The sequence below is a fragment of the Amblyraja radiata genome, chromosome 3 (assembly GCF_010909765.2).
Source record: "Amblyraja radiata isolate CabotCenter1 chromosome 3, sAmbRad1.1.pri, whole genome shotgun sequence".
Lineage (NCBI taxonomy): Eukaryota > Metazoa > Chordata > Chondrichthyes > Rajiformes > Rajidae > Amblyraja > Amblyraja radiata.
Genome location: NC_045958.1, coordinates 88963628 through 88988140, shown reverse-complemented (window position 1 = coordinate 88988140; position 24513 = coordinate 88963628). Strand labels below are relative to the sequence as shown.

The 24513-nt window shown below is 46.8% G+C and overlaps 1 protein-coding gene across 4 annotated transcripts in view; it reads right to left on the bottom strand.

The window, feature by feature from the left end:
- The window catches only part of palld (palladin, cytoskeletal associated protein), a 252184-nt gene that overhangs the window by 217722 nt on the left and 9949 nt on the right, over positions 1–24513 (bottom strand). For all 4 annotated transcript variants that reach the window (XM_033018280.1, XM_033018281.1, XM_033018284.1 and 1 more), the window contains exon 2: positions 18675–19667. In XM_033018280.1, coding sequence (XP_032874171.1) covers positions 18675–19667 — 993 coding nt within the window. The remainder of the gene's footprint in view (positions 1–18674; positions 19668–24513) is intronic.

Genomic DNA, 24513 nt, shown 5'->3' with positions numbered 1-24513 from the left:
ACGTGAACACCCTCATAAATCTTCTCTGCCCTCTCTCCAGGTAATTTGGCTTAATGGAGGGATTTGGACCACGCTGAATCTTTAAACAAAGATGGACTATTTTCTCGTCCACCGTGGACGCCGAGCCCAAGGGGTTTCCTTTGCAGCTGAAGGGTTTTTCTGACCCTTCAGCTGCGTCCGTGTCTCCAGATAGGAATACAACACAAACAAATTGGCTAATGTGTTAATTACAGTCAGCAGTGACCAGAGTCTGGTATATTTAACCACTGACTCGTGAACACATTGAGACACATTTCCTTCCATGCCTCAGCATAGTCACCCAGCAGGTCTCTGGCCTGGCTCCAGGCTCTGAGCTGATCTAGTACAGTAGGTCTTGAGTTAACTTCAGAGTCCTTATGCCTCCTCCCTCGACTCCATCCAGGGACTCCGACAGTCCATTCAGGTGAGGCAGAGGTTCACTTGCACCTCCTCCAACCTCATCTACTGTATCCGTTGCTGTGGGCTCCTATATCTTGGCGAGACCAAGCACAGACTGGGCGATCGTTTCACTGAACACCTACATCCAGTCCGCCTTGGCCTACACGATCTCCCGGTTATCCAACATCTAAACTCCCCTTCCCATACTGACCTTTCTGTCCTGGGCCTCCTCCACTAGCAGAATGAGGCCACACCCAAATCGAGGAACAGCACCTCATATTTTGCTTGGGCAGCTTACAACCCAGCTGTGTGAACGTTGATTTCTCAAATTTTCCAGTAACCTCTGCATTCCCTCTCTACCCCCCTCCCCCACCCCAGTCATCCAAATAGTTCCACCGTTCACATCCCTGTATCCATCCGTTATCATCTCTTCCCCAGCCAACAATGGGTTATTATGGGCTCCACCCTTCCTTGGTCATCTATTGCTGCCCCTGCTATATTCTGGCCTTTTCCTACCTCCAGATCCCCGCCCCTCCCCTCTACTTTTAGTCGGATGGTGGGTTCCCACCCGAAATGTCACTCATCCTTTTTCCCCCCGCTGAGTTACTGCTGCACTTTGTGTCTGTCTTAGCTGCAGAGACCCAGGTTTATCAATCCCAATGACAGAGAAGGAGGCATGTTGGCCCATTGAGTCCATGCCAGCTCACAGAGCAACCATTGTCTGTTAATATTTTTCACCTAGCAGTGCACAAAGGAGAACTCTGGAAGGCACAAAGACATGAGATAGGTTTGGTAAATAAGGTAAAGGAGAATCTCAAGAGATTTTACAATCTCTTAGGGGATTGGTCAAAGCGACACAATGGCACAGCTGGTAGAGCTGCCGTCTCACAGCGCTAGAGACCCAGGTTCGATCCTGACCTCAGCTGCTGTCTTTGTGGAGCTTGTACCTTCTCCCTGTGACTGCATGCTCTGGTTTCCTCCCAAATCCCAAAGACATGCGGGTTTGTAGGTTAATTGCCCTGAGTATGTAGGGAGTGGATAGGAAAGTGGGATAACATGGAACCAGTGTGAATGGGTGATTGATGGTCAGAGTAGAGTCGATGGTTCAAAGGGCCTGTTGCCATGCCGTCTCAAAACTAAAACGATAACTAGGGAGGGAATAGTTGTCTGCAGAAGGGTCCTGACCAGAAATATCACCTGTCCATGTTTCTCCACTGATGCTGCTTGACCTAGTTACTCAGCACTTAGTGCTTTGCTCAAGATTCCAGCATCTGTAGTCCCTTGTGTCTCCATTGATACAGCTACTGGGATGTTATGTTACAATTGTACAAGTCATGGTGACCCAGTCATAGGAATGATGTCCTTAAATTGGTAAGGGTGTAGAGAAGGTTAACAAATATGTTAGAAACAAGGAAACTGCAGATGCTGGATAACAAAAATAAAAACACAAAGTGCAGCAGGTCAGGCAGCATCTGTGGAGAACATGAATTGGCAGCGTTTCAGTTTGGGACCCTTCTTCAGATTGAGATGTTACCTTTGGTAAAGAAGTGATTAAATTCAGGGTTGGGCGAGATGCTGGAATTGGAGTAGAGCAGAGTCTGGATAGGACTGGAGATTACAGGAGGACAAGGTCACAGGGGAGTCAAGGCATAGTTTTCGGTAGCAGGTAAAAGCACAGGAGCAGGGAGGAAGGTGATAAACAGCATGAGGAATCAGAACAGAGCCAGACTCTAACCTCCACTGACTCTTGTTGACTGCTCAGTCTCTGGAAGAGTCAGACAGTAAGTGGATGAGTCAGAATCTGCAAAGTGATTCCCAAGAATCTCAGGCATGAGGATTAATAAATAAAAGCGACACACATACATTTTACAACACGTAATCTTGAAGAACGGGCCGACTGAGGTTAAGCTTTGTCACCCTACTAGTTTGAGTTTAAATATACGTGGAAAGCTTTATCTGCACATGAGTCAGAGCACTGGTGTGAAAAGTTGTTCACTTGCATGAGAGAAAGGCACAACGTTGCTTTTGATTACAAGATACAGTTCGGAAATGGGCCCTTCGGTCCACTGAGTCCACACTGACCATCGATCATCCGTTTGCACTAGTTCTACGTCATTCCATTTAGTTGAGAGATACAGCGTGGAAACAGGACCTTTGGCCCACCTAGTCCGTGCCGACCATCGATCACCTGTGCAGTAGTTCTATCCTACACACTCAGGACAATTTACAGAAGTCCATTAACCGACAAGTCTTTGGAATGTGGGAGGAAACTGGAGCACCCAGGGAAAACCCACCAGTCACAAGGGTAATCTACAGACTCCTCACCGACAGCGCGTGAAGTCAGGATCAAACCCAGCTTTCATAATGATCCCATACACCGACCTTTAGACAGAACAGTACACAGAACAGGCTCTTCAGTCCACAATGTCCGTGCCGAGCATGATGCCAAGACCATCTCATCGTTATACTGAAGTAACTCAGTCGGTCAGGCAGCATTTCTGCAGATCATGGATAGGTAACGTTTCGGGTTTGGATCCTTCTTCAGACCTGAAACGTTGCCTATCCATGTTCTATAGAGATGCTGTCTGACCCACTGAGTTACTCCAGCCCTTTGTGTTTTTATTGTAAACCAGGATTTTCAGTTCTTATTTCTACATCTTATCTCTGTAAGATGAAACCCTATAAGGGGCCATTAGGTAGGCACATGGATGTGCAGGGAATGGAGGGATAAGGATCATGTGCAGGCAGATCTTGGCATCATGTTTAGCACAGACATTGTGGGCCGAAGGGCCACTTTTATATAGATAAAAATATTCAATGAACTTTTTGTAACGTTGTGGCGACTCTAGTGTACTGCCTAGGTGTGGTTTGCTGTATGATTTTACCAGGTTGTACGCAAAACAAAGCATTTCACTGTACCTAGGTATATGTGTCAATAAAGTGTCATTGAATTGAATTGAATCATTGAATCATTAAATTGAATCATTGAGTATATCGTTAGGAAGCAGGTGCAACTCAACAATTCAAACCTCTGTATCCTTGTAGTCACCTTCTATATGCCAATCCCTCATGCAAACATACTTTGACTTGCTGAAGCACAATGAGTCGAGCAAAAGGTGCAATGGTTAAGCTGCCAGACATATTTATAGAATAGAATTTGGTAGATTCTCAGCTGGACTGTTCACTCTTGGTTGGTCTTCCAAGCCAATATCGCCCTCCACAGTTTGAATGTGGAAACTATTTCCATTTCTCCCACCATGGTAGACTTCCACAAATTGTCACCAACATAACAGTCTCAGAGGTGAATAATTGACAATGGAACCATCTGCATCCAATCCACCAAATTAAACACATCCATACTTCGAGGCATCTGTCAGGATTAAGGCATCTAAAACATAGAATAAAGAATAGTACAGCACAGGAACAAGCCCTTCCGCCCATTATGTCCACACCCAACATGATGCCAGGTCCAGATTTTATCTGCCTGCCCATAATCCATATCCCTCCATTCCCTGCACACCCATCTATAAGCCCCTCAAACACCAATATTGTATCTGCCTCTGCCTTCAACAGTGTGTTCCAGGCACTCACCACCCTCTGTGTAAGAAACTCTGCCCAGCACATAGAGTCATAGAGTGATCCAGTGTGGAAACAGGTCCTTTGGCCCAACTCGCCCACACCAGCCAAAAATGTCGGAGCTACACTCGTCCCACTTGCCTACGCTTGGTCCATATCCCTCCAAACCTGTCCAATCCATGTACCTGTCTAACTGTTTCTTAAACGCGGGGATAGCCCCAGCCTCAACTACCTCCTCTGGCAGCTCGTTCCATACACCCACCACCCTTTGTGTGAAAAGGTTACCCCTCGGATTCCTGTTAAATATTTTCCCCTTTACCTTGAACCTATGTCCTCTGGTCCTTGATTCCCCGACTATGGGTAAAAGATTCTGTGCATCTACCCGATCTATTACTCTCATGATTTTGTTTACGTCTATAAGATCTCCCCTCAACCACCTGCACTCCATGGAATAGAGACCCAGCCTACTCAACCTCTCCCTATAGCTCGCATCCTCTAGTACTGGCAACATCCTCATAAATCTTTTCTGAACCCTTTCAAGCTTGACAATATCTTTCCTATAACACGGTGCCCAGAACTAAACACAATATTCTAAATGCGGTCTCACCAACGTCTTATACAATGCAACATGACCTCCCAACTTCTATACTCAATACTCTGACTGATGAAGGCCAAAGTGCCAAAAGCCTTTTTGACCACCTTATCTACCCCGCGACTCGACCTTCAAGGAACCTTGCATCTGTACTCCTAGGTCTCTGTGTTCTACAACACTACCCAGAGTCCTACCATTTACTGTATAGGTCCTGCCCTTGTTCGACGCCCCAAAATGCAACACCTCACACTTTTCTATATTAAATTCCAACAACCATTCCTCCATCCACCTGGCCAATCGGTCGCGATCCTGCTGCAATCTTTCACAAACATCTTCACTACCTGCAAAATCACTAACTTTAGTATCATCAGCAAACTTGCTAATCTTGCCCTGTATGTTCTCATCCAAATCATTGTGGATGACAAACAGTAACAGGCCCAGCAACGAATCTGAGGCACGCCACTAGTCACAGGCCTCCAGTCCGAGAAGCAACCTTCCACTATCACCCTTTGCTTCCTTCCATGGAGCCAATTTGTTATCCATTCAGCTATCTCTCCTTGGATCCCATGCGATCTAACCTTCCAGGTTTTGTTGGTGATTGATTATGATTTTTTAACCTGCATTTTCTCTGTAGCTGTAACACCATATTCTGCACTCTGGTATGTCGTTCTTTGCACTGTTTTACTTGTTGTGAGAGGGGTAAAATTTAAGGGAGATGTGCAGAGCAACGTTTTTACAGAGATGGTGGTGAATGCCTGCAGCACAGTGTCAGGGTTGGCGGTTGAGGCAGAGATGCTAGTGGCATTTAAAATACTTTTAGATAGGTACATGGATATGCAGTGAATGGAAGAATATGGATCACGTGCAGGCTGACGACTTGGTCTTGGGGGCCAGTCGTTGGGGGGCAAAGTGGCAGTCGTTGCGGAGCAAAGGGGAGGGGAGGGAATGCAGGAGTTACTTGAAATAAGATAAATCACTGTTCGTACTGTTGGGCTGTAAGCTGCCCAAGTGAAATATGTGGTGCTGTTCCTCCAAATTGCGTGTTCCCTCACTCTGACAACGGAGGACAAAGATTATAGTCTTTTGATATAATCTTTGACGGAGGAGGCCCAGGACAGAAAGGTCAGAGTGGGAATGTGAAGACATGCTGGAACAATGAGGCAACATCGCCACCTACTGCCCAACACTTAAACAATTGGCAGAATGAAAGTGTATCTGTGCCATCAATTGCTCCTATGAAATAGTGCCATCTGGACACAGTTTAAAGGCTACAGCAGCAAAGATTCAAATGGCAACATTGTTCACGCATTCTACCTGTAGCCACCGGATAGTAAGGACAGTTGGCTATTTTAACCAGGGTCCAATCGAGGGCACAAAGTGCTGGAGTAAACGGCGGGTTAGGCAGCATTTCTGGAGAACATGGATAGTGACATTTTGGGTCGATACCCTTCTTCAGACCAGCATTTGTAAACCTGCATCTGCAGTTCCTTATTTCTCCAATTGAGGGCACTGTCTTGACAATATGGCAAGGCAACATAGGCACAAAGTGCTGGAGTGACTCAGCGGGTCAGGCAGCATCTCTGGGGAAAAGGAATACAGGTAGGAGACGTTTCGGGTCGGGACCCTTCTTCAGACTCATTATTAAACAACATGTTTGATTGACTATAAGATGAAGCATGGAAACAGGCCCTTTGGCCCACCTAGTCCATGCCGACCATCAATTCACACTAGATCCATGTTATTCCACTTTCTCTTCCACTCCCTACACCCCGATTAAAATGTTGCAGATGCCAAAGCTGCAAGGCTATGGGATGCGAATAAACGGAGCACCCGTAGCAAACCCACGTGGCCACAGGAAGAACGTGCAAACTCCATACACACAGCTCCAGTACATTGTGTTTTTCTCAACATTTAAAAAAGATATAGACAGGAAAGGTTCAGAGTGAAATGGGCGATTTGCAGGTAAATGGGACTAGCTTTGGAACCATGTAGGCATTGGGAAAAGTGTCTGCTTCTGTGCTGCATGACTCTGACATGACTATCTCTTTTTATTGTGATGATTCAGAGAGATTAATATTGGATTTCTTTTTTACTTTCTTTTAGTTTAGTTTATTATTGTCACGTGTACTGAGGTACACTGAACAGCTTTATCGTTGCGTGCTATCCAGTCAGCGAAAAGACAAAACAAGATTACGATCACGGGTGGCACAGTGGCGTAGAGGTAGAGTTGCTGCCTTTTCGCGGCAGAGACCCGGGTTCAAACCTGACTACAGGTACTGTCTGTACGGAATTTGTAAGTTCTCCCTGTAACCGTGTGGGTTTTCTCCGGGTGCTCAGGTTTCCTCCCACACTCCAAAGACGTGCAAGTTTGTAGGTTAATTTACTTTGGTAATTTGTAAAATTGCCCCTAGTGTGTGTAGGTTAGTGGACGTGGTGATCACTGGTTGGTGTGGACTAGGTGGACCGTAGGGCCTGTTTCGGTGCTGTATATCTAAAGTCAAACCTTCCACAGTGTTCAGATACAGGAAAAAAGGAAATAATGGAAAGGAAATAATAAAAGGAAATTAGTGCAAGATAAATATCAGTAAAGTCCGATTAAAGACAGTTCGAGGGTCTCCAATGATGAGAGGGATAGACAGAGTTGACGTGGAAAAGCTTTTCCCACTGAGAGTAGGGAAGATTCAAACAAGGGGACATGACTTGAGAATTAAGGGACTGAAGTTTAGGGGTAACATGAGGGGGAACTTCTTTACTCAGAGAGTGGTAGCTGTGTGGAATGAGCTTCCAGTGAAGGTGGTGGAGGCAGGTTCGTTTTTATCATTTAAAAATAAATTGGATAGTTATATGGATGGGAAAGGAATGGAGGGTTATGGTCTGAGCGCAGGTATATGGGACTAGGGGAGACTATGTGTTCGGCACGGACTAGAGGGGTCGAGATGGCCTGTTTCCGTGCTGTAATTGTTATATGTTATATGTTATATGAGGTAGATGGTAGGTCAGGACTGCTCTCCAGTTGGTGATAGGATGGTTCAGTTACCTCACACCAGCTGGGAAGAAACTGTCCCTGATCCTGGAGGTGTACGTTTTCAAACTTCTATACCTTTTGCCTGATGGGAGGTGGGATGAGAGGGAGTGACCAGTGTGAGACTGGCCCTTGATTATACTGGAGGCCTTGCCGAGGCAGTGTGAAGTGTAGACGGAGTCAGTGGAAGGGAGGCCGGTTTGCGTGATGGTCCGGGCTGCATCCACGATTCTCTGCAAATTCTTGTGGTCTTGGAAGGAATACTTTGTGTGTGCTACAAAGTGGGGTCAGGTGGGGACACCCAAGCCAACGGACAATAACCTCTGAGCCAAAGTCTCAGGAGTGCGATTAGAACACAAAACATTTTGATTCAGAGCAGCAAGACCTGTCAGTTGAGAAAGCAAATTGTTGACCCTTTGCCATGTTGTCTGATCTATTGCTGGGTGAGTGAGCCATGCAGACAGGTGGTGAAGACATTTTTGTTTAACAGGAGTTGTTACATGCCTATTTAAAACCAGCAAGATGCAACTCAACACCATCTCTTTTGACAGGCAGATAGTTCAAGCCTACTCTCTGAGAGTCACTGTGAAAGCATGCGTCGCGCACGTTGACTTGTGAGGAATGGCGGCGCGACCGACGTTGATGCGGCCCCTGCAACCTGTCTGTCTTTTTTAATCTTTTTGTCCAGCTAAGTGTGGTTGTTGCGTTCTTTTATACTGTTTTTAACTGTGTATATGTGGGGGGCGGGGGGAAACTTTTAAAATCTCTTCCCTGCACAGGAGACCCGACCTTTTCTCGGTCGGGTCTCCATTGTTGTTGGGGCCTAGTACCGTGGAGCGGCCTCCAACCGGAACGACCTGGGGGCTCCAGTCGGGGAGCCTGCAGACTACTCACCATTGTGGGGCTGGCCGGCCTCGGAGTGTGGGGAGCGGTGGTGGCTCGCTGCTGCTGCCCGACTCCGGAGCTCGGAGGCTCCAGCCGCAGGCCCGGTGGACAGGAACATCGGGAGCTCGCGGGTGCCTGGTGGGAGACCGCTTTTCGGAGCTCCCACAACGCAACTCCTCCCGCCCATGTCGCGGGGTTGGAACGACCCGGAGCGGGGCCTTACATCGCCCGGCGCTGCTTTAACGGCCGTGGGACATGCCAAAGCCCGCCGGGGGCTCCCATATTGAGACATTAAGACCTGGAGCGGGGCCGTACATCGCCCGGCACGGCCTTAACGGCCGTGGGACTTACCATCGCCCGCCTGGGGCTTTAAAATCGGGAGAAAAATGGAACACAGGGGAGAGAAAAGACTTTGCCTTCCATCAAAGTGAGGAGGAGATTCGCTGTGATGGATGTTTGTGTGAATTGAATTGTTTGTGTGTCTTGTAGAAATTGTTCTATTTTTCTCAGTTCTAGCCCCGCAGTAGAATTGCTGCCTTACTGTGCCTGAGATCCAGGTTCGATCCAGACGATGGGTGCTGTCGAGACGGAGTTTGTACGTTCTCCCTGTGACTGCGTTGGCTACCTCCTACATTCCAAAGGCATGTGGGTTTGTAGGTAAATTAGCTTTTGTAAACTGCCCCCAGCATGTTAAGTGTTTTTTTTCAAAGGTTTATGGTTTTTTACTGGCACATATGCCAGCACAGTGAAATTCTTTTGCACAACCCACAAATACTGGAAGTACAGGAGGGCACCCGATCCAGGTAAGCTCCAGGCTGCAGCAGGCCTGCGACCTGACGTCATGTAGGATAGAACTAGCGTGTGGGTGTTCATTGGTCGGCGTGTACTTGGTGAGCCGAAGGGCCTGTTATCATGTTGTATCTCTGAACGAAACGAAACGTAAATTCCCCGCACCACCCCTCCACTCCAATCCAATCAGTCCAAAGAAGGGTCCCAACGCAAAATATCACCTATCCAAATTCTCATCTTTCCTATAATTTTCAGAATTTCCTACATCACGCGTGTTATATAGTTTGATTAGTATGGGGGACAGGGGTTATGGTGAGATGGCAGGAGAGCGGGGTTGAGAGGGAAAGATAGATCAGCCATGATTGAATGAGAGTGGACTTTAGGGGCCGAATGACCTAATTCTGCTTGTAGAATTTATGAACATGAACTTAATCTAAAATTCCAACCTCGCTGTGCGAAGCGGCGGTCCTTCATGTGGAATCGCGATGAGCTCAGTCATTGAGACCGACGCCTGACTTAAATCCACCACAACAGCTAGACTTTGCACTAAATGTTATATCCTTTATCTGTATACTGTGGATGGCTTATATGTAATCATGTACAGTCTTTTCTTTGACTGGATAGCACGCAAACAAAAGCTTTTCACTGTACCTCGGTGACAATAAAAAACTAAATTAAACTAAAAGGCAAATGGAAGGATCATTAATATTTCAGAAGTGTGAGCTGAGTTTTCCTCTCACTGGCATTCATCAATGTAATTAAGGATTTGGAACCAGGAGTTGCTGATCCTCCCTCAACACAAGACCCTGGTACACCTTGCCTCCCCTCTCACCCAATCCCGAGAGTGACGTACAGCATAGACACTCTACTGCTGCACCACTGTCTAAAATAAAGTTTAAAAGGTGATTTTTCTGGTTGTGACCCTTCTTCAGACTGATTTTGTTGAGAGGGGGGGGGTGGAAGGAAGCTGAAAGTCAAAACCTAGTGAGCAATAGGTGGATACAGGTGAGGAGGGGGGAGGCGGGTGGGGGGGTTAATAGGCAGGTGGGTGGACAAAGACCAGAGATGGAAATGTGTGAGATAAGGATAGAAGAGGTGAGAATTGTCAATAAAAGGGAGGAATATAGGAGGAAGGGGAAAAATGGGTATTCGGTAATCAATATTCAGGCTGGAATTCAGATTATTCATGTCGTGTGGAATATGCTGATGAGAGAGCAGAAAGGAAACGTTCTTTATCAGAAGGTGATAAAGCATACACACAGCTAACGATTGCTTTGGTGTTCACTCCATGTACGGGCAGCAATGCCAGGTGATATCAGAGTGTTGGCAGACACTGTACATTTCATACTCATTGAGAAACCTTTAGAACCAAGACTGTTCAATCCACTAGCTCAGGGCATCCTAAGAAGCGATTGGGAGCAAGCATTGGGAACCAAGGAACAGGAAGGGCAGCACATCGGAAAATAAAGTTTACATACATAGAGTGTAGTGAAGCACGTGTTGTAGGAAAAATATTAAATCGTCAGCAGCTGCAAATATCTTGGCAGAAAGTATTAAAATGATTTCAAAACATATAACATTCATGTTTATTGGCTTGTTCCTCAAATTTTAACAGCTGCCTGATACAATGATTGAATCTTTAGGGATGTTTCCCCAACTGTCCTCTGTAAAAGGGTCAGGGAACCGATAAAGCCTTGCTCCCAGCTTCTGCTTGCCTCTGGACTTTCAGACAACAGCCCATGTCACTGAGTCACCCACCTCCCTAATCTACAACCCCCAGTGTTGCTGCCCTACAGCGCCAGAGACCCAAGTTCGATTCTGACTACGGGTGCTGCCTGTACGGAGTTTGTATGTTCTGCCCATGACCAGTGTGGATTTTCTCCAGGTGCTCTGGTTTCCTCCCACACTCCAGACATGCAGGTTTGTAGATTAATTGGCATCGGTAAAAATTGAAAATTGTCCCTAGTATGTAGGATAGTGCTAGTGTATGGGGTGATCGCTGGTCGGCACGGACTCGCTGGGCCGAAGAGCCTGTTTCCGTGCTGTATCTCTAAACTAAACAAAGATGCTGCTTGACCCACCGAGTTTCTCCAACAGATCGTTATTTGCTCGAGATTTCAGTAGTCTTTTCTTGGCATTGAAAAGGCCTTTTGCCCCACAGTCTGTGCCGAACATGATGCCAAGAAAGATATCTGTGCTGAAAGCTAATAAATAATAATGTTCTCATCTTAAAATCATTTTCCCAATGTTTTGACCATTTTGAACATTAATAAATGAATCTTATCTGCCTGCACATAATCCATATCTCTCCATTCCCTGCACATCCATGTGCCTATCCAAAAGTCTCTTAAATACCACTATCATAGAAACATAGAAACATTAAAATTAGGTGCAGGAGTAGGCCATTCGGCCCTTCAAGCCTGCACCGCCATTCAATATGATCATGGCTGATCATCCAACTCAGTATCCCGTACCTGCCTTCTCTCCATACCCTCTGATCCCCTTAGCCACAAGGGCCACATCTAACTCTCACTTAAATATAGCCAATGAACTGGCCTCGACTACCCTCTGTGGCAGAGAGTTCCAGAGATTCACCACTCTCTGTGTGAAAAAAGTTCTTCTCATCTCGGTTTTAAAGGATTTCCCCCTTATCCTTAAGCTGTGACCCCTTGTCCTGGACATCCCCAACATCGGGAGCAATCTTCCTGCATCTAGCCTGTCCAACCCCTTAAGAATTTTATAAGTTTCTATAAGATCCCCTCTCAATCTCCTAAATTCTAGAGAGTATAAACCAAGTCTATCCAGTCTTTCTTCAGGAATCAGTCTGGTGAACCTTCTCTGCACTCCCTCTAGGGCAATAATGTCCTTCCTCAGATTTGGAGACCAAAACTGTACGCAATACCCCAGGTGTGGTCTCACCAAGACCCTGTACAACTGCAGTAGCACCTCCCTGCTCCGATACTCAAATCCTTTTGCTATGAAAGCTAACATACCATTCGCTTTCTTCACTGCCTGCTGCACCTGCATGCCTACTTTCAATGACTGGTGTACCATGACACCCAGGTCTCGCTGCATCTCCCCTTTTCCTAGTCGGCCACCATTTAGATAATAGTCTGCTTTCCTGTTTTTGCCACCAAAATGGATAACCTCACATTTATCCACATTATACTGCATCTGCCAAACATTTGCCCACTCACCCAGCCTATCCAAGTCACCTTGCAGTCTCCTAGCATCCTCCTCACAGCTAACAATGCCCCCCAGCTTAGTGTCATCCGCAAACTTGGAGATATTGCCTTCAATTCCCTCATCCAGATCATTAATATATATTGTAAATAGCTGGGGTCCCAGCACTGAGCCTTGCGGTACCCCACTAGTCACTGCCTGCCATTGTGAAAAGGACCCGTTTACTCCTACTCTTTGCTTCCTGTTTGCCAGCCAGTTCTCTATCCACATCAATACTGAACCCCCAATGCCGTATGCTTTAAGTTTGTATACTAATCTCTTATGTGGGACCTTGTCGAAAGCCTTCTGGAAGTCCAGATACACCACATCCACTGGTTCTCCCCTATCCACGCTACTAGTTACATCCTCGAAAAATTCTATAAGATTCGTCAGACATGATTTACCTTTTGTAAATCCATGCTTACTTTGTCCAATGATTTCACCACTTTCCAAATGTGCTGCTATCCCATCTTTAATAACTGACTCTAGTAGTTTCCCCACTACCGATGTTAGACTAACTGGTCTGTAATTCCCCGTTTTCTCTCTCCCTCCCTTCTTAAAAAGTGGGGTTACGTTTGCTACCCGCCAATCCTCAGGAACTACTCCAGAATCTAAAGAGTTTTGAAAGATTATTACTAATGCATCCACTATTTCTGGAGCTACTTCCTTAAGTACTCTGGGATGCAGCCTATCTGGCCCTGGGGATTTATCGGCCTTTAATCCATTCAATTTACCCAACACCACTTCCCGGCTAACCTGGATTTCACTCAATTCCTCCAACTCCTTTGACCCGCGGTCCCCTGCTATTTCCGGAAGATTATTTATGTCTTCCTTAGTGAAGACGGAACCAAAGTAGTTATTCAATTGGTCCGCCATATCCTTGTTCCCCATGATCAATTCACCTGTTTCTGACTGCAAGGGACCTACATTTGTTTTAACTAATCTCTTTCTTTTCACATATCTATAAAAACTTTTGCAGTCAGTTTTTATGTTCCCTGCAAGTTTTCTTTCATAATCTATTTTTCCTTTCCTAATTAAGCCCTTTGTCCTCCTCTGCTGGTCTCTGAATTTCTCCCAGTCCTCCGGTATGCTGCTTTTTCTGGCTAATTTGTACGCATCATCCTTCGCTTTGAAACTATCCCTGATTTCCCTTGTTATCCACGGATGTACTACCTTCCCTGATTTATTCTTTTGCCAAACTGGGATGAACAATGTTTGTAGTTCATCCATGCAGTCTTTAAATGTCTTCCAATGCATATCCACCGTCAACCCTTTTAGAATTAATTGCCAGTCAATCTTGGCCAATTCACGTCTCATACACTCAAAGTTACTTTTCTTTAAGTTCAGAACCATTGTTTCTGAATTAACAATGTCACTCTCCATCCTAATGAAGAACTCAACCATATTATGGTCACTCTTGCCCAAGGGGGCACGTACAACAAGACTGCTAACTAACCCTTCCTCATTACTCATTACCCAGTCTAAAATAGCCTGCTCTCTCGTTGCTTCCTCTACATGTTGATTTAGATAACTATCCCTCATACATTCCAAGAAATCCTCTTCCTCAGCACCCCTGCCAATTTGATTCACCCAATCTATATGTAGATTGAAGTCACCCATTATAACGGTTTTGCCTTTGTCGCACGCATTTCTAATTTCCTGTTTGATACCATCTCCAACTTCACTACTACTGTTAGGTGGCCTGTACACAACACCCACCAGCGTTTTCTGCCCCTTAGTGTTTCGCAGCTCTACCCATACCGATTCCACATCCTCCAAACTAATGTCCTTCCTTTCCATTGCGTTAATCTCCTCTCTAATCAGCAACGCTACCCCACCTCCTTTTCCTTTCTCTCTATCCCTCCTGAATATTGAATATCCCTGGATGTTCAGCTCCCAGCCTTGGTCACCCTGGAACCATGTCTCCGTGATCCCCTTCTTTCCGACATCGTTTGTGCCGACATGCACTACCACTTCCGGATGTTCACCTTCGCCCTTGAGGATTTTCTGCACTCTGTCCGTGACATCCTGGATCCTGGCACCAGGAAGGCAGCACACCATCCTCGCATCCCATCTGTGGCCGCAGAAACCCCTGTCCGTACCTCTCACAATGGAGTCTCCCACTACAATGGCGTTGCCTGCCTTAGGCCTTTTTGGTTTTGGCTCAACAGCCCTATTCGCATCACAAGCCAGTCCGCCGCCCAGTGTAAACAACTCTTCTGTCCCGACAGCTTCTAAGTGGGTGAACCTGTTCACAAGAGGTACAACACCCGGGGAAGTTGGCATTCCATGCTTCCCTCCCGTTCTCACTGTCTCCCACCTTCTCTCTTCCAGTACCTTAGGTGTAACAATCGTACTGTAGGACTTGTCGAGGAACGACTCCGTTTCTCGGATGAACCGGAGGTCATCCACTTGCTTCTCAAGTTCCCCAACACGGCCCTGCAGGAGTTCTACCTGGATGCACTTCTCGCATTTGTAGCAGCCAGAGGCACCAGCGGTGTCCTTGACCTCCCACATACTGCAAGCATCTCACTGAATCAGCTTGCCTGACATCTCCTTCTTTCGTCTCTACCTCTCAAGCGTATTGCGTGGACTCCTGTCCTCAGCCTCCTCGCCGAAGACTCTCGAGCCAAAGACTCACACTTTTCACACAGGGCACTTCGCTCACTCACTGCCGCTCGCTAAGAGCCGTCTTGCTTAAATTGACTGATAAATTGCCTGATTTGCCAATTTACAAACCAAATTCCTCAGTTTTCAACTGTTTTCCCAGCACTGACTCACTTCTCTCCTCCCACTTGGGCTAGAGCCAATCAGTCGTATCTCTTGCTTAACTCCTGCTGCTGTTGCTCCCAAATCTACAGCAGTTCTGAGTAAAGTTTGCCTGTCCTTGGCCTCTACTTTAACTGTTTTCACTTCTCTCCTCCCACTTGGGCTAGAGCCAATCAGTCGTATCTCTTGCTTATCTCCTGCTGCTGCTGCTCCCAAAGCTACAGCAGTTCTGAGTAAAGTCTGCCTGTCCTTGGCCTCTACTTTAACTGTTTTCACTTCTCTCCTCCCACTTGGGCTAGAGCCAATCAGTCGTATCTCTTGCTAAACTCCTGCTGCTGTTGCTCCCAAAACTACAGCAGTTCTGAGTAAAGTCTGCCTGTCCTTGGCCTCCACTTTAACTGTTTTCACTTCTCTCCTCCCACTTGGGCTAGAGCCAATCAGTCGTATCTCTTGCTAAGCTCCTGCTGCTGTTGCTCCCAAAGCTACAGCAGTTCTGAGTAAAGTCTGCCTGTCCTTGGCCTCTACTTTAACTGTTTTCACTTCTCTCCTCCCACTTGGGCTAGAGCCAATCAGTCGTATCTCTTGCTAAACTCCTGCTGCTGTTGCTCCCAAATCTACAGCAGTTCTGCCTCCACCACCACTCCTGGCAGCGCGATCCAGGAATCCATCAACCTCTGTGGTAACGAACTTGCCCCGCACACCTTCTTAAAGTTTGTCCCCCCTCATCTTAAAGCTATGCCCTTTAGTCTTTGATTTTTCCACCCTGGAGAAAAAGGTTCTGTGTCTACATTATCTTCACCTCCTCTGATTTTATATACTTCTTCAGGTTTCCCCTCAACCTCTGGCATTCCAGAGAAAACAATCCAAGTCTGTCCAACCTTTCCCTGTAGCTAATACCTTCTTAATCCAGGCAGCATTCTGGTAAACCTCCTCTGCACCCTTCTCCAAAGCTGCCCCATCTTTCCTGTATTTGGGTGACCACGCCATACTCCAAATGCGGCCTAACCAAAGTCCTAGAAAGCTGTCTCATCTTGAAGTGGAGGAGGACAGTGGTGTTATTCTTGATGTGATATACTCCGATTTACAAAAGGTAAAGTAAATTTGTCAACAGATACTTCACAGTTTCTGAAGCACTGTTTTCTTGTGGTTTACAAAGCTGCATGTCTTTGTTCCAAGAATCAGTGCTGGACCACATCTCTGTCTGCTTTTTATTATCCACCATCTGGCATGTGTCCTTCAAACAAGGCAGTAACCCGTAGTCAAGGCCTCACAGCACCAGAGACCTTGGCTACGGGTGGTGTCTGTACAGAGTTTTTACATTCTCCCCATGACCACCTTGCTCTCCGGTTTTGTCCCACACTACAAACACAAACAGCTACGTAGGTTAATTGGCTTCGGTATAAATTGTAAATTGTTCCTAGTGCCCTTATGCGTGTTGCTAAATTCTCCAGCAGCTGGGGGTTTTATAATCATATATTTCTGTGCGTTGTGGTTGCGGGTCTGTTATGCTGCAACAAGTAAGAATTTCATAGTTCCCTTGTCGGATATTATAATGAAACACTAAAAGACACTTGGACAGTAACATGGATAAGATTAAGGGGATGTGGGCCAAACACATGTAACTGGCTTAGATGGAGAGACTTGCTCTAGTTTAGTTTAGAGATACAGCACAGAAACAGGCCCATTGGCCCACTGAGTCCGCACGGACCAGCGATCCATGTACACTGTTCTATCCTACACAGTGAGGAGGTGCTTGGTGAACTCACTGTGGTGGATGTTAATTCGTGTTTATTGTATGTTTTGTTATTTATTATTATTGTGAATGACTGCAGGAGGGAAAGGGAGAGGGAGAGGGGTGAGGAGAGGGAGATGGAGTGGGGGAGCAGAGAGGGGTGGGGTACGGGAGGAGAGAGGGATGGGGAGAGAGGGATGGGGGAGGGAGGGGAGGAGGGAGATGGGTAGGGGAGGGAGGGGGAAGAGTGTGGAGGGAGGGGGAGAGGGGAGAGAGTGGGGAGGGAGAGTGGGAGGGGGAGGGGGAGGGGGGAGAGAAGTGGAAGAGTGGGTAGGGAGGGAGGGGTAGAGGGGTAGGGGGAATGGTGGAAGGGACAGAGGGGTAGGGGAAGGGGTGGGGGTGAGAGGGGAGGGAGGGGGAAGGGAGGGGAAGGGAGGGGGAGAGGGGTGGGGTAAGTGGGAGAGAAGTGGAAGAGTGGGGAGGGAGGGGTAGGGGGAGAGGTGGAAGAGGGACAGAGGGGTAGGGGGAAGGGGGTGGGGTAGAGAGGGAAGGGGGTGGGGGAGAGAGGGATGGGGGTGGGAGGAGGAGGGGGAGAGGGAGATGGAGAGGGGGAGGAGAGGGAGATGGAGAGGGGGAGGAGAGAGGGGTGGGGGAGGGGAGGAGAGAGGGGGAAGGGGAGAGAGGTGTGGGGAAGGGGGGAGATGGGGTACCACCATGAGGTACCACCTCCAGTTTAAATTCCATTTGGAATAATTTGGAGGACCAGGAAACCAAGAACCAAGAACCAAGATAAGGAACAATTTACAGAGGCTAATTAACCTACACAACTTTGGAATGAGGGAGGGAACAAGAGCACCCAGGGACAATCTATTCAGGGAGAACTTACAAACTCTGTACAGACAGCACCCATAGTTAGGATCGAACCTGTGACTCTGGTATTGTAAGGCAGCAACTCTACCACTACGCCATCGTGTTGCCTCTTAGGCATGGACGATTTGGGCCGAAGGACCCGTTTTTGTGCTGTATGAATCGAATTAAACACTCTTGATTCTTGACTCTCAGAAAGGGAATGATTGAGATGTTATTTGGTAAGTGAGGGAAATGCATTTACCAAACATGGACCATATCTCGTACCTCACCGCTACATCTCCCGAGAATTACATGGTAATAATAGTGTGTCCCACCAACATAGTTCTAGTGTGGAAACAGGCCCTTTGGGCCAACTTGTCCACGCTGACCAACATGCCACATCTACACTAGTTCCTGTGTTTGGCCCATATCCCTCTAAACTTATCCTATCCATGTACTTGTGCAAATGTTTTATAAACATTGTGATAGTACCTGCCTCAACTTCTTCGCACGGGTGGCCAATAGTTCGTTCCATACATCCACTACCCTTTCTGTAAGAAAGTTGCCCCTCAGGTTCCGCCTCATCTTAAACATATGTCCTCTGGTTCTCGATTCCCCTACTCTGGGCAAAATATAATGCATTTACCCTCTCAATTCCTCTCATGATTTTATCCACCTCTATATGATCACTCCTCATCATCTTGCGCCTTAAGGAATAAAGTCCGAGCCTGTTCAACCTCTCCCTATAGTTCAGGTCCCCGAGTCCTGTAACATCCTCATGAATCCAACAATATTTGCAGCAGGACCTAGCCCACACTTACCTGACCAGAGGTTGAGGGTTCCCCAAGACTCTACACTCCAGTCGCACCGTGCTTCCTTCAGTGACTTCCTGACTCCTCAACTTCTGGGTAAATCTGGGGGCTGATCCAGCAGTGCCGGGCAGATCTCCTTCTGCCGTCTTGTCCTCGGCATCATGTTCTTGCTCCGCCGAGCAGCTCTTGACGCCGGACTCCGAGTCGAGCGCCGGACGCAGACTGGACCCCGCGGCTCCTGTTTCCCCAGCGATTTTACTGTGGCTCTTCGGCGAGAGGTAGCCGCTGTCCGGGGACGAGCTGTCCCCCTCGTTGGTCTTGTTCTTCTGCTGGGACGAGTGGCGAGGACGGACGGTCCTGAAGATGGACGATAGCTCCTCAATGAAGGAGACTGCTTTGTTGCAGAACTCATTCCTGGGAGGATTCTGGCTTTGGACGATGGGCGCCTCCCTGGTCTCGGAATTGTGGGTGGGATCCGGCTTGTGGGAGGAGGTTTCCCAGTGCGAGTCCGATTCTCCCAGGAAGACCTCACAGCTGGGGGGCTTTGGTGTGCCGGTCTTCCGCGGGCTGTGGGACATCCCAGTAACGTTCACCTCGGCATTCTTGCTGGAGGGCTCTGGCCGTCCGATGATCCCAGGGGAGGAGAGGCCGCTCGGACGCGCCGGCAACCCGATGGGAGGGCGGAGGCGGAGGTAGGGGGAGATGTCCTCCAGCTCCGGCTCCTCGGCATCTTCTGATGTGTTCTCAGCAATGGCCACCCGGGCCAGGTCCAGGCTCTTGCTCATCTCCTCCTGGTTGAGAAAAGCCGAGAGATCCAGGACAGGGCTGCCGGCCAGGCCATCCTCGTGCAAGTCTGAGAGAGAGTCAAAGTACATGTCGTGCGACGAAGACTCCGACATCATGCTGTCGCAGTAAGTGTCCAGCGGGACTTGTCCAGATGAGTAAGCCTCCTTCAGCATCTGAGAGAGGGGAACGGCATGCTCACAAGCACCGTCTTGCATGCTATCAATCAACAAGAAAGAAAATAATATTACCTACAAATAAAAATTGTTGGATCAAATATTGGCACAGTTTCTTTGCAGCTGTTATCAGGCAACTGAACTATCCTATCATCAGCTAATGAATGGGACCTGACCTTCCATCTGAGTATTCATGAATCTGAAGAAGGGTCCCGACCTGAAATGTCACCCATCATTTTTCTCTGGAGATGCTGCCTGACCCACTGAGTTACTCCAGCACTTTGTCTATCTTTGGTATAAACCAGCAGGTTCGGGGAGGGATCTCGACCCAAAGTGTTACCTATTCCTTTTCTTCGCAGATGCTACCTGACACACTGAGTTGCTCCAGCGTTTTGTGTCTATCTACAGTTCTTCATTTCTATCACCTACCTCACTGGGGACCCTTGGACTATCTTTAATCGAACTTTATCTTGCACTCAATGTTATTCCCTTTATCCTGTATCTGTACACGGTGAGTGGCCTAATTGTAATCATGTCTAATCTTTTCACTGAATGGATAGCATGCAACAAAAAAACTTTTCACTGTACCACGATACACATGACAATTACAATAAACTAAACTATTTATTTTTGCAATTTCATGATTTGCAGAGATTCCATTATATTCCACAATGCCACACCCAGAACAAAACGGCTTTTGCCAAGCCCTTGACCGCATTAGCTGTGGATCCTTTCATTGGCATTAAGGTTAGATTGGAACACAAAGTGCTGGAGTAACTCAGTGGGTCAGGCAGCATTCCTGGAGGATGTGAATAAGCAACATTTCAGATCAGGACCCTTCTTCAAACTGATTGCAGTGGGGGGAGATAAAGCTGAAAAAGAGATGGTGGGGGGGGGGGGGGGGGGGTAACAATGCCAGGCAAGATATAGGTCGATACAGGCAAGTGGGGTAAGAAAGGTTCTGCAGTTCCTTGTGTCGATATTTTAGGGTTCGATGTCTTGAGCTGGGAAATTCTTTAGACTTTGGACCTTAGAGATATGGTGTGGAAACAGGCCCTTCAGCCCACCAAGCACGCTGACCAGTGAACACTTGCACAATTTACAAGTTACAAAGCCAATTATCCTACAAACCTGCACATCTTTGGAATCTGGGAGGAAACCGGAGCACTCGGAGAAAACCCACGCGGTCACAGGGAGAATGCACAAACTCCATACAGACAGCACCCATAGTCAGGATCGAACCCGTGTCTCTGGCGCTGTAAGGCAGCAGCTCCCACCACTGTGCTACCTTTTCTGCCTTCCATTTCACTGCTCCACTGCAAAATCTCACCCTCTTGGGCTCAAAGGAATAAAGTCCTCGTCTGCCCAACCTCTCCCTATAACTCAAGCCCTCGTGTCCTGACAACACCTTTGTAAATCTTCTCTGCATCCTTTTCAGCTTGACAATATTTTTTCTATAACATAGTGACCAAACCAGAATACAATACTCTAAATGTGGCCTCACCAACGTCTTATATAACTGTCAGGTAGTTGTAGAAAGGCCCTGATCCTATTGCAGGGAAGATGTGGAGACTTGAGGTACAGAGGAAGTTTACCAGGATGTTGCCTGGATTAAAGGGTATTAACTATATTGGTCTAACTTGGATAGTTTTTCCTGGAGCATAAGAGGTTGAAGAAATACCTGATATAAAAAATGTATAACATTATGAGAGGCATATATTGGGTCGACATTCAGAATCTTTTTCCCAGGGTAGAAATGTAAAAGACTCAAGGGTTTTAAGGTCATAGGAGTTAAGTTCAATGGAGATGAGCAGGGCAAGTTCTATACACAGGGTGGTGGGTACCCGGAACACAATGTGGAGTGGTGGTGTAAGCAGATATGATCGAGGAGTTTAAGAAACTTTTGGATAGGCACATAATGTGCAGGGAATGGAAAAACACGTGCAGGCAGATGGTATACGTCTGATTTGGTATCATGTTCAGCACGGATATCGTGGGCCGAACAGTGTGTGCTGTACTGTTCTCTGTTCTACGCAGACAAAGAGAAACTCTTCCCAATAGCAGAAGGGGCAAGAACTCAAGTTCAAGTTCAAATTTATGTCACAAATTTATTTGTCGTATAAGGATTCAGAAGGACGCGTTTGACTCAAGAACAAAGACATGTGAGGTGACCCTTTTGAGCCTTCTACAGAAGAAGGGTTCCGACCAATATGTTACCTATCCATGGTCACCAGAGAGACTGCCTGACCCATTGAATTACTGCAGCTTTGTGTTCTTCTTTGTAAACCAGCAACTGCAGTTCTTCGTTTCTACACAAAGAGTTAAGGAGTTTGTTCTAATGTAGTGCTGGAGGTTTTGGATGAACTTCACTGAACATTTGAAGTTAAGGAATAAGTATTTACAATGGAATTGACTCCAGATGGTAGAAATTTGTAGTCAGTGTTTTCAATCCAATACAAACCTATTACAAAATACATTTCTTCATTGCAAGGAAATATATATTTTTAGAAATACAGTGTGGAAATAGATTAGTTTTGTTTATTTCACTGTACCTCGGTACACATGACAATAAACTAAATCCTAAACAGGCCCTTCGGCCCACTGAGTCCACGCTGACCAACGATCACCCAGACAGTAGTTCTGTTATACCTGTTTTTGCATCCTATGCACAAGGGGCAATTTACAGAAGCCAATTAACCTACAAGCTGGCACATCTTTGGAATGTGGGAGGAAACCGGAGCACCTGGAGAAAACCCACGCGGTCGGAGGAAGAATGTGCAAACTCTGTAATAGACAGCACCGTAGTTGGGATCGAACGCGGGTCTCTGGCACTGTAAGGCAGTAACTCTACCGCTGTGCCACCAGGCACTTACAGGCCAGGGCACTCTGAACCCTAGAGGGGTAATACTATGGAGGTATAAAATGGCACTAGCCATCATTAAGCAACCCTAAAGCCTCCGATGCAACAGATGTTACAGCTGGGATTAGTGCCATCCAATCTGATGGCAAAAAGCCTGGAAACCGATGACCTGGTGGTATCATTGTTACTAAACCAGCAGCAGCAGTTCCTTGTTTCCACATTTTGAAATCTCCTCAAGGTATGCTTGGTTCCCCTACTCTCTCCTACAGGAGTTCTGTGAGTTGCTCTCTCGCTACTCCCCCTCCATGCAATTCATCTCTTGCCTTAGTCCAGCCATCTGCCTATTAAACCTCACCCCCCCCCCCCCTCACCTGTGTGCACCTATTAACTGCCAAGTTCTGTCCTGCCCTCCACCCTTCTAGCTTTCATTCCCGCACCACCTACAATCAGTCTGAGGAAGGGTTCCGATCCGAAACATCACCTATCCATGTTTTCCTTATTATTACCAAAACCAACTTTGAATGTTCATGTCATAGGTGCAGAATTAGGCCATTCAGCCCATCGAGTCTACTCCACTATTCAATCATGGCTGATCTATCTTTCCCTCTCAACCCCATTCTCCTGTCTTCTCTCCATAACATTTGACACCCTTACTAATCAAGAACAAGGCCTCCACAGCCATTTGTGGCAATGAATTTCATAGATTCACCACCCTCAGGCTGAAGAAATTGTTCTTCATCTCCTTTCTAAAGGTATGTCCTTTTATTACAAAGCTTTGCCCTCTGGTCTTAGACTCTCCCACTGGTGGAAATATCCTCTACACATCCATTCTATCCAGGTCTTTCACTATTCGGTAAATTTCAATGTGTTCTCCCTCATCTTTCTTAACTCCAGTAGTTCAGACCCACTCATCATACATGTTCTCCCGTTTTCACTTGCTCCTGTTGAGGAGTCTCCAGGATCACAGAGGTGCAGACATCGAGAAGACATGATGCTTGTATTAGGGAGTCATAGAACTGTACAGAGTGGAAACAGGCCCTACGGCCTACCTTGCCCATGCTGATCAAGTTGGCATTCTGGGTTAATCCCATTTGCATAATGAAAGGACCAATAAACCAAACCCCCCTACTTTAATTGTGTCAGTCCAGTTCAGGAATGAATGAAGGCCAGACCTGTGAGCCATTTGTTGTCTCGTAATCCACTAGAGATTGGGATTTATCTCCTTGGACTGGGATTAGGAAATGATGCCACTTGATACATAAAATTCCATCCTCTTTATTCACCTCCGTATTTAATAATTCCGCCATGACTTCAGCTGCTGAGGACAGAGATGTGGAATTCCGTGTTGAGTCTTTCTGACATTTTATCTTGGAATGGGATGGTTCTTAAATAACCGTTGATTAACTCCCGAGCTGTCATGAATGGTTTTGAACTCACAACATCAGATCATAAGCACTAGCTTCTGCAGAGCAAACTAGTAACTTGTGTTATAGCGCTCAGGAACCGCAAAAGTAATTTCTGGACCATTGCAACCCTTCTAATTAAGAACCATGTGGAGCCTCAAATGTCATTGCCAGCCTGTATTATTAAAGTCACAGAGTCATACAGCACAGAGACAGGTCCTTCAGACCAACCCATCCAAAATGCCCCATCAACGCTAGTCCAAATTCCCAGTGTCTAAGTGTCTTTTAAATGTTGTTATAGCACCTGCCTCAACTACCTCCTTGAGCAGCCCATTCCATATACCCAACACTCTATGTCAAAAAGTTACCACTCAGATTTCTATTTAATCTTTCCTAATAATTCCTAATAAACATTTGGCTCTTAATTCATCTCCCTGGGAAATAGACTCTGTGCATTCACCCTGTCAATTCCCTCATAATTTAACACACTATAAGCACCCGGAGAAAACCCATGCAGTCACAGGGAAAATGTGCACACTCGGTACTGACAGAACCCGTAGTCAGGATCGTACCCGGGACTCTGCCACACCTCAGCCTCCTACACTCGAGGGAATAAGGTCCTCACT